This window comes from Nematolebias whitei, chromosome 17, assembly GCF_014905685.2.
Source record: "Nematolebias whitei isolate Nwh7 chromosome 17, NemWhi1, whole genome shotgun sequence".
NCBI classification, from domain to species: Eukaryota; Metazoa; Chordata; class Actinopteri; order Cyprinodontiformes; family Rivulidae; genus Nematolebias; species Nematolebias whitei.
In genome coordinates, this window is record NC_056514.1 from 38,810,119 (window position 1) to 38,821,785 (window position 11,667).

The 11,667-nt window shown below is 39.9% G+C and overlaps 1 protein-coding gene across 1 annotated transcript in view; it reads right to left on the bottom strand.

The window, feature by feature from the left end:
• The window catches only part of ttll6 (tubulin tyrosine ligase-like family, member 6), a 13,627-nt gene continuing 1,960 nt past the window's right edge, over positions 1 to 11,667 (bottom strand). The window contains exons 3-14 of the mRNA XM_037690955.1: positions 10,800 to 10,918; positions 10,404 to 10,534; positions 9,182 to 9,338; positions 8,967 to 9,110; positions 8,157 to 8,242; positions 7,852 to 8,077; positions 6,076 to 6,254; positions 5,806 to 5,994; positions 2,164 to 2,344; positions 1,639 to 1,890; positions 455 to 602; positions 1 to 203 (exon numbers count right to left, since the gene is read on the bottom strand). Coding sequence (XP_037546883.1) covers positions 1 to 203; positions 455 to 602; positions 1,639 to 1,890; positions 2,164 to 2,344; positions 5,806 to 5,994; positions 6,076 to 6,254; positions 7,852 to 8,077; positions 8,157 to 8,242; positions 8,967 to 9,110; positions 9,182 to 9,338; positions 10,404 to 10,534; positions 10,800 to 10,918 — 2,015 coding nt within the window. The remainder of the gene's footprint in view (positions 204 to 454; positions 603 to 1,638; positions 1,891 to 2,163; positions 2,345 to 5,805; positions 5,995 to 6,075; positions 6,255 to 7,851; positions 8,078 to 8,156; positions 8,243 to 8,966; positions 9,111 to 9,181; positions 9,339 to 10,403; positions 10,535 to 10,799; positions 10,919 to 11,667) is intronic.

Here is an 11,667-nt window from a genome sequence, read left to right on the forward strand (position 1 = left end):
TCAGAGCCCTTTTCCGTGCTGGGGGGCTCTGCGGGACGAGTAGTGAGATAATCCAGGCCTGCTGAGGATAGGGACGCGCGAGACGACGAACAGGCTCTGCAGGTCTGCGGGGTCGTGGGACCCTTTGTGGACCTGGTTTACGACGGGGATCCTGCCCCGGGACTTTGGGTCCACGTAGGAGCTTCTCCTGCCGTCCACAGAACCTAAAAAGAAACAGAGACAAACGAAACGAGCGAAACAAAACAGATGTTTTCTGTTTTTATTTTGAGGTTTAAAAGCAACAGTGCGTGTGACATCATGCCGTCACTGATGATGGAGATCTTAAAAAACAATTTGATTAATAAAACTTATTTCCACTCCTTTGTCAACTTTAATAATTATTTAAAAGTAATTTTGTTGTGGATTCCAACAGCAGCATCTTTCTGGTTCAATAAGGAATATAGTTTGTGCTCACCTGCACCCGGGTCCTGTTGGGTCCTGCTGGGCATTTCTCCAGGTCTGATCGGGCCCTCAGCCTCTGAGCGCAGGAAGTCGGACCTGTTCAGGCCCCTCCCGGCCCCCCTGGGCCTGAGAAGGTTCTGTTGAGTCGCGTTTGAGCAGAACTGCAGAAAAACAATAAAAAGGGGCCGTTTAAATTCTGAACGATAACCCGCTAAAACAGTCAAGCTTTATATTTCCATTAAACTTTGACAATAATCTAAAAAAACACTCGTTATTAATTAATTACCGGTTGTTTTTTGCTCCTGCATCAGAACCACCGCTGAATCTGGGTTTCGTTTCCAGTTTTACAGATTAAAGCATCAAATTTAAGTCTGAGCTGAGCAGGAAGCTTCAATTCTTGAAAAGACGTTTGTCATAAAAATTAAGTTATCATCAAAATAATAATAATTTAGAGAACGAGACCCGATCAGATAAAACGTTGATAAAAACGGTTGAGTTAGTGGCCATTTTACTTAAAGAAAAGATTTCTGTTATTTACTCGATAAAATACATAAAAATCAATAAGAATAAATAATAAATAAATAGGAAAAATTGTTTGGTTCTTTGAAAAATTTAAATTGTGAATTACAAATTTTTTTTCATTCAATTTTTTTGCTTTTATTTATTTGTTTCAAGGTTTCGTGTTTATTTCTGGATTCTGTTTAGTTATTCTGCTAAAGTTTGTTATATTTTACGTTCTTTTATTTTGTTTAGCATTTTGAAAAAACAACAACACACCGACCATCTGATTGATAATTTTATCATTTTTGGAAAAGATCAATTTGGCTGGAAGACGAACATAAATGTGAAACCGGCGCACAATCATACAAAACATGTTTTTTATTTAAAAATAAAATGAAAGGTAAAAACATTGAGCTCTTTATTTTAGAATAATTCCTCCTGAAGGAGGCAGGGCTGCCTCAGTTAAAATCATGGAGGAAAATTTTATTATTTTTTAAATTAAACTGATTTCTTGTGTTGTTATTGTTGTTGTTTACCTGCTGTACGGTCGGCACACTGGGCTGCTGCTGCTGCATTTGAGAGCACCACATCAAAGGACCCAGCTGGAATAAAAAACTGCTTTAGCTCTTGGGTTTATCAAGCATCAGGCGAAGATGAGAAGCTGCAGCTGTTCTTGGCCCTGCAGCCTCCTCCTACCTTCAGCTGCTCTGGTCTCTGCTGGGTCCTGCAGGTCTCACTGGCGTCCTGCAGGACCCCTTGTCCCTTTGTTTGACACGTCGGCAGCAGCTGCTGGATCCAGTTCACCACCCCCAGGTCCTCCAGCAGTTTCCTCCTCTGGAGCAGTGCGTCCATCCGCTCCTGCTCCTCGGAATCGTTCACTTCCTCCCCCTGGCACTGCTCCTCCTCTCCTGCGGTCTCTGGATCCACAGAGAGTTCAAACAGAGGCGCCTGCAGAGCAACCGAGACGTTTGGTTTGATTTGATTGCTCTCAGTGTTTGCAGCCAGCACAGTTTTATTTATGACAGATTAGCAGTTACTGTCAGCCGGTCACCTTGATGACACGGTTCGTTTTTCCTGCCTTGACAATAAAAGATATTTTCATATCCAATAAAAATTATCTTCTCTGTGTAATTTAAATAGTGTGTTAGCTCTGAAGGGTCAGGCAGGAGACGAGCCATCAGTCTGATGGGTTGGAGCAGTGTGACGCCCCCCTGTGGCTACCTGTGGACGCTGCGCCTCATCCACGCCATGCAGACTCCCAGGCCGAGGGTCAAAGGTCGGCCGAGCTGACTTTCCTCTTGGTCTAACTTTCTCCCCGGCTGTTTCTCCCTGCAGGTCCTTCCTCCTGATCATTTTCAGCTCGTTCTGCTCCTGCTTCAGACGCAGCTCCTGCAGCTGGTGCCTGAAAACACAAACAGACTTTAGCTCCTCTCCATCAACGACAAACAGACGCGATGAGAACTAAACCTCTAGAAGGTAAATGAAAATAGTCCCGTGGTTTGGTAAAGACAAAATATATAAAAAATAAAGAGAAAAACACCAATTAAATCAGTGATTTTTTTGGTTTTGAAATGGTCAAAACAGCAGATTTCGTACTATAAAATAACACTAAAATGAGCTCGCTGCTGCACTAAAGTTATAAACTACTATTAAAATTAATCAATAAATAAAATAATACTCTTAAAGAAATGCATATTGTGCTCTGACCTTCATGTCAGAGTTTTAGACTAAGATCATCCTATGAATTGACAACGTTGAAGCTGATCGTGTTAAACCTTAAAAATAACACCGGGATCTGTTCGAGCTCAGGGTATGTGTTGTGAATGACTCCCAGCTACTACCACACCAACTTTAACTTGATATCTTCAAATACTGAGCTATCAAAGCAAATGAAAACAGTCACATTCTTGTGTTTTCTAATGTCACTTGGCTGTGACAGCCATTTTGAATTGGCTCGACTCCAAAATTAATAAGTTACGTCACAAAGATCAAACTCAAGGCCCCAGGGCCAGAAATGGCCCTTCTTACTAATGTTTCTGGGCCAGGAGATAAAATTTTAGAAACGGACACTCAATCTCTGACATATCAAGTCTCATAAAATTACCTTTAAAATGTGTTTGAGTGTCTTTTTTTATTTAATCACCAAGTTGTCTCATACATGTCCTGTACCAGTCTAACATGTCCTGCTGTCCTCATACATGGCCTGCTGTCCTCATACATGTCCTGCTGTCCTCATACATGTCCTGCTGTCCTCATACATGTCCTGCTGTCCTCATACATGTCCTGTATCAGTCTAACATACTTTCTGCCACTCCAGATTCCCTCATGTAACACCACACCTCCTCCCTCGGCACTCTGTCAGATGCTTTTTCTAAAGACACAATGGAGTTCTTTCTGACCCTCTCTGTTCTTCTCCATCAGCATCCTCAAAGCAAAGATGGTGTCTGTGATTTTCTTTCTCATCATGAAACCATACTGCTGCTCACAGATAGTCACCTCTCGTCTAAGTCTTGCTTCCACAACTCTCCCAGATCTTCATCATGTGACTCATCAACTTAATTCTCCTGTAGTTGCTACAACCCTGTACATCACCCTTGTTCTTAAAAATGGCCACCAGAACACTTCTTCTCCATTCCTCAGGCATTTTCTCACCCTCAAATATGCCATTGAATATTTGAATCAAAAACCTCACTGCCATCTCTCCAAGACATTTCCAAACCTCCACTGGTCATCAGGTCCTACTGCCTTCCCCATCTTCATTCTTTTCAGAGCTTTCCAGACTTCACCCTCACCAATCTTTCCCACTTCCTGGTCCACAGTTTCTATGACCTCTACTCTTCTTTCTCTTTCATTCTCTTCATTCATTAGCTCCTCAAAGTACTCCTTCCATCTTCTTGTCACACTCTCCTCACTTGTTAGAACATTACAGTTCATATCTTTAATAAGCCAAACCTGCTGCACATCCTTTCCAGCCTGATCCTTCTGTCTTGCCAATCAGTACAAGTCCTTCTCACCCTCTTTAGTGTCCAGTCTCCCATACAACTCATCATACACCTTCTGCTTTGTCTTATCTACCTCCGTCTTTGCTCTACGTCCCATCTCCTTATCTTCCTGTCTCCTCTCTTCAGTCCTCTCACTGTCATATTTCTTCTTGGCTAACCTCTTTCTTTGAACGGCGTCCTGCACTTCACTATTCCACCACCAGGTTTCCTTATCATCCATTCTCTGTCCAGATGACACACCAAGTACCTTCCTACCTGTCTCTCTAATTACTGTTGCTGTAGTATTGGTCTTCTTCTCTGATTTTACTCTTTTTCTCTTCTTCACAACAACAGTCATTCTACACACAACCATCCGATGCTGTCTGGCCACGCTCTCCCCTGTCACAACCGTACAGTCTCCAATCTCCCTCAGGTTTCCTCGTCTACACAGGATGCAGTCTACCTGGGGCGGCTGTGGCTGAGTTGTTAGAGCAGGGGTTCGACTCCACCAGCAGTCACGTGCCGAAGTGTCCCTGGGCAAGACGTTGAACCCCTCATAGCCTCTGATGTGTGTCCCATCGGTGTATGACTGTGACCTAAAAGCACTGATTAGTCCCTTTAAAATGATTTGCTCAATTATCTTTGTAGAGATCTAGTAGAGAGCTGTATGAATGGGTAAATGAGGCACAGATTGTGTTGTAAAGCGCTTCGAGTGTCTTGATAAGACAGAAGGGTGCTATATAAATACAGTCCATACAGTCCATTTACCTGCGTACTCCTTCCTCCACTCTTATACTGTAGGTCACTCTATGTTCCTCCCTCTTTTGGAAATATGTGTTGACTACAGCCATTTCCATTCTCTTGGTGAAATCCACCACCATCTGTCCTTCCTGGTTTCTTTCCTTGACACCAAACCTACCCATCACTTCCTCATCCTCTCTGTTTCCTTCACCAACATGCCCATTCAGGTCTGCTCCCATCACCACTCTCTACTCCTGGGAATACTCTCTATCACTTCATCCAGATCTTTAAAAAATGTATCTTTCTCCTCCTCATCACATCCAACTGTGGAACATCACCCTATCTGACACTCTCTTCACCTCTACTACATTCTTTGTCAGCTCCTCCTTCAGGACCACCGCTACTCCATTTCTCTTTCTATCTACACCATGGTAAAACAGTTTGAACCCTGCTCCAAGGCTGCGAGCCTTGCTGCCCTTCCACTTGGTCTCTTGTACATATAAAACATCTACCTTCCTTCTCAGCATCATATCAGCCAGCTCTCTACCTTTGCCTGTCATTGTCTCCACATTTAGAGTGTCCACCCTCAGTCCTACATTCTTGACTTTCCTCTTCTCCCTTTGTCTCCTGACACGTTTCCCTCCTCGTGGTCTTCGACTAACAGCAGCACAATTTCCCCCTACACCCCGTTCGTTTGTCAACAGCACCGGTGGCGGTCGTTGTTAACCTGGGCCTCGACCGATCCGGTATGGTCTCGCTTAGACTCACATATTAATTTTGGCAAAAGTGTTTTACATCGGATGCCAGTCCTGACTTAACCTTCACCATTTACCCGGGCTTGGGACAAGAGTTACACTGACTTGTGCTCCTTATTTGCTGGATTACTGAACTGACATATTATATTTGAAAATTAAGGTCAAGTTATAATTTTTTTAAATAAATGTTAATTTTGGCCCCCTGTGTAAAGAAATTTGACAGCCTATGTTGAAGATGTACATTCCATACTTCTTGAAAGTTTAATAAAATTCATCCACTGTGCCAAGAAAGAGTTTGCTAACAAAATAAAAAAAACAGTAGTTAATCACAGTAGCTAAAAGCTAATGGTAGCTGAGGACTGGCTAAAATCTTAAAGGTATGCTACCTGGCACACTCCTGTCTGGCTTTGGATGCTGCTGTCTCATGGAACAGGGAGCTGCTGTGTTTGAAGTACTGGTCGTATTTTTCGCCCCCCTCTCTGGGGTAGATCCTTTTGAAGCCCCTCAGGTGATTGGCCTCGTACTTCTCCATCTGCTCCGCCGTAGCTGCCTGGCTCTGCCGCAGCTCCTCTGACCTGCCGGTGAAACGCACACACACACTGACACACAAACCTACAAAAGTGTGTGTGTTTGACCTTCGGGCGTCATTTACCCACCGGTCCTCTCTTCTGCGGATCTGCTGCAGCCTGTCCTTCACCATGCGCCTCTCCTCCTTGGTGATCCTGCGACGGTCGCAGGCGTCCAGGTTGATGAGGACCAGCGTGTCGTAGAGCAGCGCGTCCTTCACCTCGCGGTCCAGCTGAGAGTCCGTGGTAAAACTCGGGGAGTGATTCACCTGAGCTCGCGCAAACAGATTATACCTTAAACTTAATTAGAAACTGATGCTTTAAGGCTAAATAATGTTCAGAGCCTCCACATTTGAGGTGAAATCAGGTGTTCAAGTCCTGCTCAGATTCTTTCTAGAACTCAGGGATTGAAAACTAAAAGCTGCTTCTCTTAACGATGTCCTGAATGTTAAGGTGTACAAAGGTTTGTCTCAGGTTAGCTGAATGCAGGTTTAGCATAGACATCATTGTTTTCCTTCTGTACGTTGTTTGCAATCTAACTACTTCTGAATACTTCGTGTAGTTTTAGTCATATATCAGAAGGTTCAGCTCTTTCAGGAGATGGCTGCTCTGACTCTTTTTTTTATTTACAAATATTTTCTCATTGAAAGGTATTGGGAGCTTTTCAATTCCTTAATAAATAATCTTTTTACAATTTTCAGTATATTTTTATAATTTTGTTTTTAGCTGCTATTCTTTTTTTTACTTTTAGCTACATTTTTGCTACACTTAACTTTTATCTAAACTTTTACTTTTTTAGCTCGTGTTTGGCTAATTTAGCTACCACTCTGCTACTTTTAGTGGCCCTTTTGTAACTTTTTAGCTTAGTCTGTTGCTACTTTTAGCTAAGTTTTGATTGTGGCTACCATTGTGTTTTAGCTTTTAGCTAGTCTTTTACTGCTTTTAGCTAGTGTTTTGCTACTTTTAGGTTTCAGCTTCTGTTCTGCATCTTTCAACTTTTTGCTAACCTTTCATACTTTTAGTTTTTAGCTACATAATCTTATACAGTACAGCTTTTAGCTAGTGTTTTGCTACTTTTAGCTTTTAGCAAATGTTCTGCATCTTTTAAACTTCAGCTAGCCTTTCATACTTTTAGCTAGTCTTTTACTGCTACTAGCTAGTGTTTTGGTCAAGGTCAAGGTTCTTTATTGTCATTTGCATCACACGTGGTACATGAGGTGGAATGAAATTGTATACACAAGGTCCCAGGTACATCCAACAAAAGTATAAATTGTAAAAGAAAAACAGTAATAAGATCTAAGATATGAACTAAGAAATACACTAAACTAAGAATATGCGAAACACGTAATAGTACAAAAATAATACGCTGAACAACGGCAGCACGAACATGAGTCTGTGTGAGCAGATGAGTACGAATGAATGAATGAATGAATGAATACTACTGTTTTTTTGGCTACTTTTACTTACAGTTCTGTAATTTAAACTTTGTTACTATTCTGCTGCTTGAAAATTTTAGCTATGTTTTTGCTACTTTAGGTTTTATCAAGCTTTTTCATTTATTTTTAAATAGCCTATTGCTAATTTTAGCATCTAGCTAACAGTTTCTCCATTTTAGCTTGTGTTTTGATAACTTTAGTTTCAACAGCTCAGTTTCAGCTTGTCTGTGGTTAAATAAAAATAAAGAAAATTATGTAAACACTAAATATTTATTGAACTGAGGTATTTTATTAGCTGAACAAACATGTTGGTGTAAGATAGTGAAAAACTAAGTTCAAACCTATTTGGATAAATTATATTTTTATTGTACATGCGTGCCTTGTGTCCTGGTTTATGGCTGAAAGTGACCGGACCGGTCTGGGTTCTCACCTCCAGCAGCCAGGGTTTGAGTCGGCGGTCCAGCAGCACGTCGAAGCCGAGGATCTCGAAGCAGGCGCTGCCGGCGGTCTGGTTGGGAAAACAGGTGTGGTAACTGTGTTTGAGGATGGGGTGGGCGGATATCAGCGTCTTTATGATGATGTCCTCGATGTCGCTCCACATCTTCTCTGTGTTGCAGCTGATGGACTCCAGGAGCTTGTTGAGGCTGGACAGTTTTCTGTAGATCAAAAATCTAAATGAAGTTGCCGTGAATATGATTCTTTATGAAAAACACAACTTCTAACGTCTGTTTTTACCGTTTGCTGCCGACGTCCTCATCACGGACAAAGTTCTCACTGTTCTTGTTGATGGAGTAGTTGGTCAGATGCATGCACACATTGTCCTAATGTTGGGAAAAAGGGTTTATTTAAGGTTTATGCTAACCAAGCATGCATTTATGTTATCTGTCACAAGAACAGATATTATATAGTGAACAAAACTGGAATAATACATTTTACAAAACACACACACGTACCTCTAAATGTCTTTTACAACATTTTCTTTAAGCAGTATTTGAACAAAGGAGTATTTGTTTGACCTTCAAAGATCTGAGTTTTTCTGGTTTCTTTACGTTACACAGTTTAAAAAATATTAAAAATATCTCTACTCACAATGAAAATCTGGAAAATTAATCATGGTGACATACAAAAAATTAAAAACAACATAAACAACAAAAACAACATTATAACTACTTTGTCCTAATTTTATGATAACAGAGATGAACTTCATGCTCTTATTTTCACGCTTTCATTCTTCATAAAATATGTTATAATACTAATACTACTAATTAGTCCAAGGCAGGAATTATTTTATTGTTTCACACAATGATAAATAAAAAATTAAATTGTTGACAGCAGCAACAAAGAAAAGGTATTTCAAGAGATTTTTTAAGCGCACTTTGGATTTTGTAACTTTTGCTTAAACAAAAAAATCCAGCATCTCTCTGCGTTTGACTAAAATCCAGTATTTTATTTATTTTTTACCTATACATAAAATAAAACCCAAAACAACAAAAGAATAAATTAACAATGAAGCATGAAAGAAATGAATGCGAGCTCAGCTCTTACCACGTTGCCTTGTGTCGGCTCGGTGTACTTTGTGGTGCAGAAGCGAGCCAGGCCCTCCTTGAACATGAAGATGCTGAACGGGTCACATGACGTCACCAACACGTAGACCCGCAGGTCGAACTTGTACCCATCAATGATGAAAGGCTGCACACCATAAAGGACACGTGTAAACTTGGAGCGCCGCATGTTAAACGTGGTGCTGGTCAGAACCTCACCTTGGACACGTACACCTGGCAGATCATGTGTTCTCCTGGTTGGATATTTTTACCAGATTTGGTGATGAAGATGCCTTTCCCTTGACAGCCCATGTCTGGCTTACAGATGTAGGTTTTACGTTTTTTGGCTCTGGTGAACGCTTGGAAGTCACTGTAACTGTAACCAAATCAACAGATCATAACATGCGACAAAAATAACTAGAAGCACTGAATGACTTTAAGTTAAAGCTAAAAGAAGCAGAACACTAGCTAAAAGCTAAAAGGAACAAAACATTGAATAAAACAGTTAAAAGTAGCAACCACTAGCAAAAAACACATTATTTAAAAGGATAAAACACAAGGTAAAAGCACAGTTAAAAGTTATGGGTGGAAAACTAAAAGCAGCAAAGAGTTAGTTTAAATAGCAAAAACTAGCTGGAAGATAAAAGTAACAAAAGGCTAACTAGAAGATTTTTTAAAAAGTAAAAGGAGTAAAGCATGAGTTAAAAGCTAAAAGTCCTAAAACCCTTACTAAAAGTTATTGGTGGCAAAAGCTTAATTAAATATAGCAAAAGGTTTATTTAAAGAAGCAAAAAACTAAAAGTAACAAAAGGCTAATAAAAAGCTAAAGTTAAACAATTTTAACTAAAATGGAAAAATGGCAAAAGCTAAAACGTTTTATTGGCGGTAAAAGAGTTCAAAGCTGTCTAAAAGTAGTAAAATATAAACTAGAAGCTAAAAGCATCAACAGTAAAAGCTAAAAGTAACAAAGCATAACATTGGTGTTTTACATTGTTAGTGTTTAGCTTATATCTTAGATGTTTTAGCGAACCGTCTGGTGTTTGTTTGGTGTATATCTTAGATCCTTATTTACAGTTTGTTTTTATAGTTTATATGTTTGCTATTTTTTAGTATAACTGGGACATAATTTCATTCCACCTTATGTACCACATGTGATGGAAACGACAATAAAGTCGACTTGAACTTGATAAGCTAAAATGAGCATAAGTTTAGATGGAAGCTAAAAGTAGTAAAAAGCTAATTATAAAAGCTAAAAGCAACATAAAAAGACAAAAAAGAAGAGTTTTCTGAAAGAGGTTTCAGAGAATCGGTGTATTCTAAAGAACTGAAGACATTGTATCCTGTGGGGGAAACATCAGTAGAAAAAGAGTAAATATTTGTAAAAGTTTGTGCTGACTCAGCATTCAGGCAAGTGAAACTGTGAAAGCAGGAGCAGACTGACTCTGCAGGAAGGCACCACGTTCTGGGGAAGATGTTGTAGTCTTTGGGGAAAAGTTTCAGCATCCGGTTCAAGTTTCTCGCCAGCGAGTCTTTGCGGCAGATTTCACTCATCCCTGGGAAATGGTTGATTTTCTGTGAAGACAAACACATTTACAGCGAGAGACGACCGCGGCCGTTCGTATCTGTGATTGTGTTCAGGTCGAACTCGTTTTCAAAGAGGAGCGTTTGGGTCACGACCTGCTGAACTGAAGAACCATTCAGCCGAGCTGAGCCGTAAAAACTGTTACAACTTTTCGTTTTATGTCTTTGCAGCACAAAAATCACTGAATTCAGCTTCAGAGGTGTTTCCTGCTGAGGGCAGTGAGACGTGTAGGTGTGGACAGTCTGACTCGGACACCTGGTAACGCTTCATGTCCCTAACCCGGTCCAGAGACACCGAGCAGTCGGTCCAGAACAGCGTCCAGTCTTCGTCCTCCATCGTCTCGCTGAGACCGTATCTACGAGCCGCTCGCCGCACTGAGACAAGTCAAACATCAAATAACTCGGTGAGACTTTTTATTATTTAAATTTTGTTCTACAAGGAAACAAAACACTTTTTTATGGCTTATGTTTGTTTCTGTTTTTATTCCTTAAATCCACACCAAAAGAAGTGCATGTAATTTTAAAAAGTGCTCAGGAACACGAACAAACTGTTCAATTAAATTCACCCCAACATTATAAAACTGTCTCAGTATAGAGCTCTTTATGCTTGAAGAGATTGTTAAAAAAAACAATGGTAAAAGAGAAAATAAAATATCAATAAATGTTGATTTCTAAGCCTAAAAATATTTAAAAAATAGGCATTTTATAATGTTTGTAGTTTTTCCTAAGTAGTTTGTTCTAACTAGAATGCTTCAAAAATAAATATACTACCATCAACAATTTCCTGCGGGATCAATAAAGTTCTATCTGATCTTATCTTATCTTATCTTATCTCAGCTTATCTTATCTTATCTTAGCTTATCTTATCTTGGCTTATCTTATCTTATCTTATCTTATCTTAGCTCAGCTTATCTTATCTTAGCTCAGCTTATCTTATCTTATCTCAGCTTATCTTATCTTATCTCAGCTTATCTTATCTTGGCTTATCTTATCTTATCTTATCTTATCTTAGCTCAGCTTATCTTATCTTAGCTTATCTTATCTTAGCTCAGCTTATCTTATCTTATCTTAGCTCAGCTTAGCTTATCTTATCTTGGCTTATCTTATCTTATCTTATCTTATCT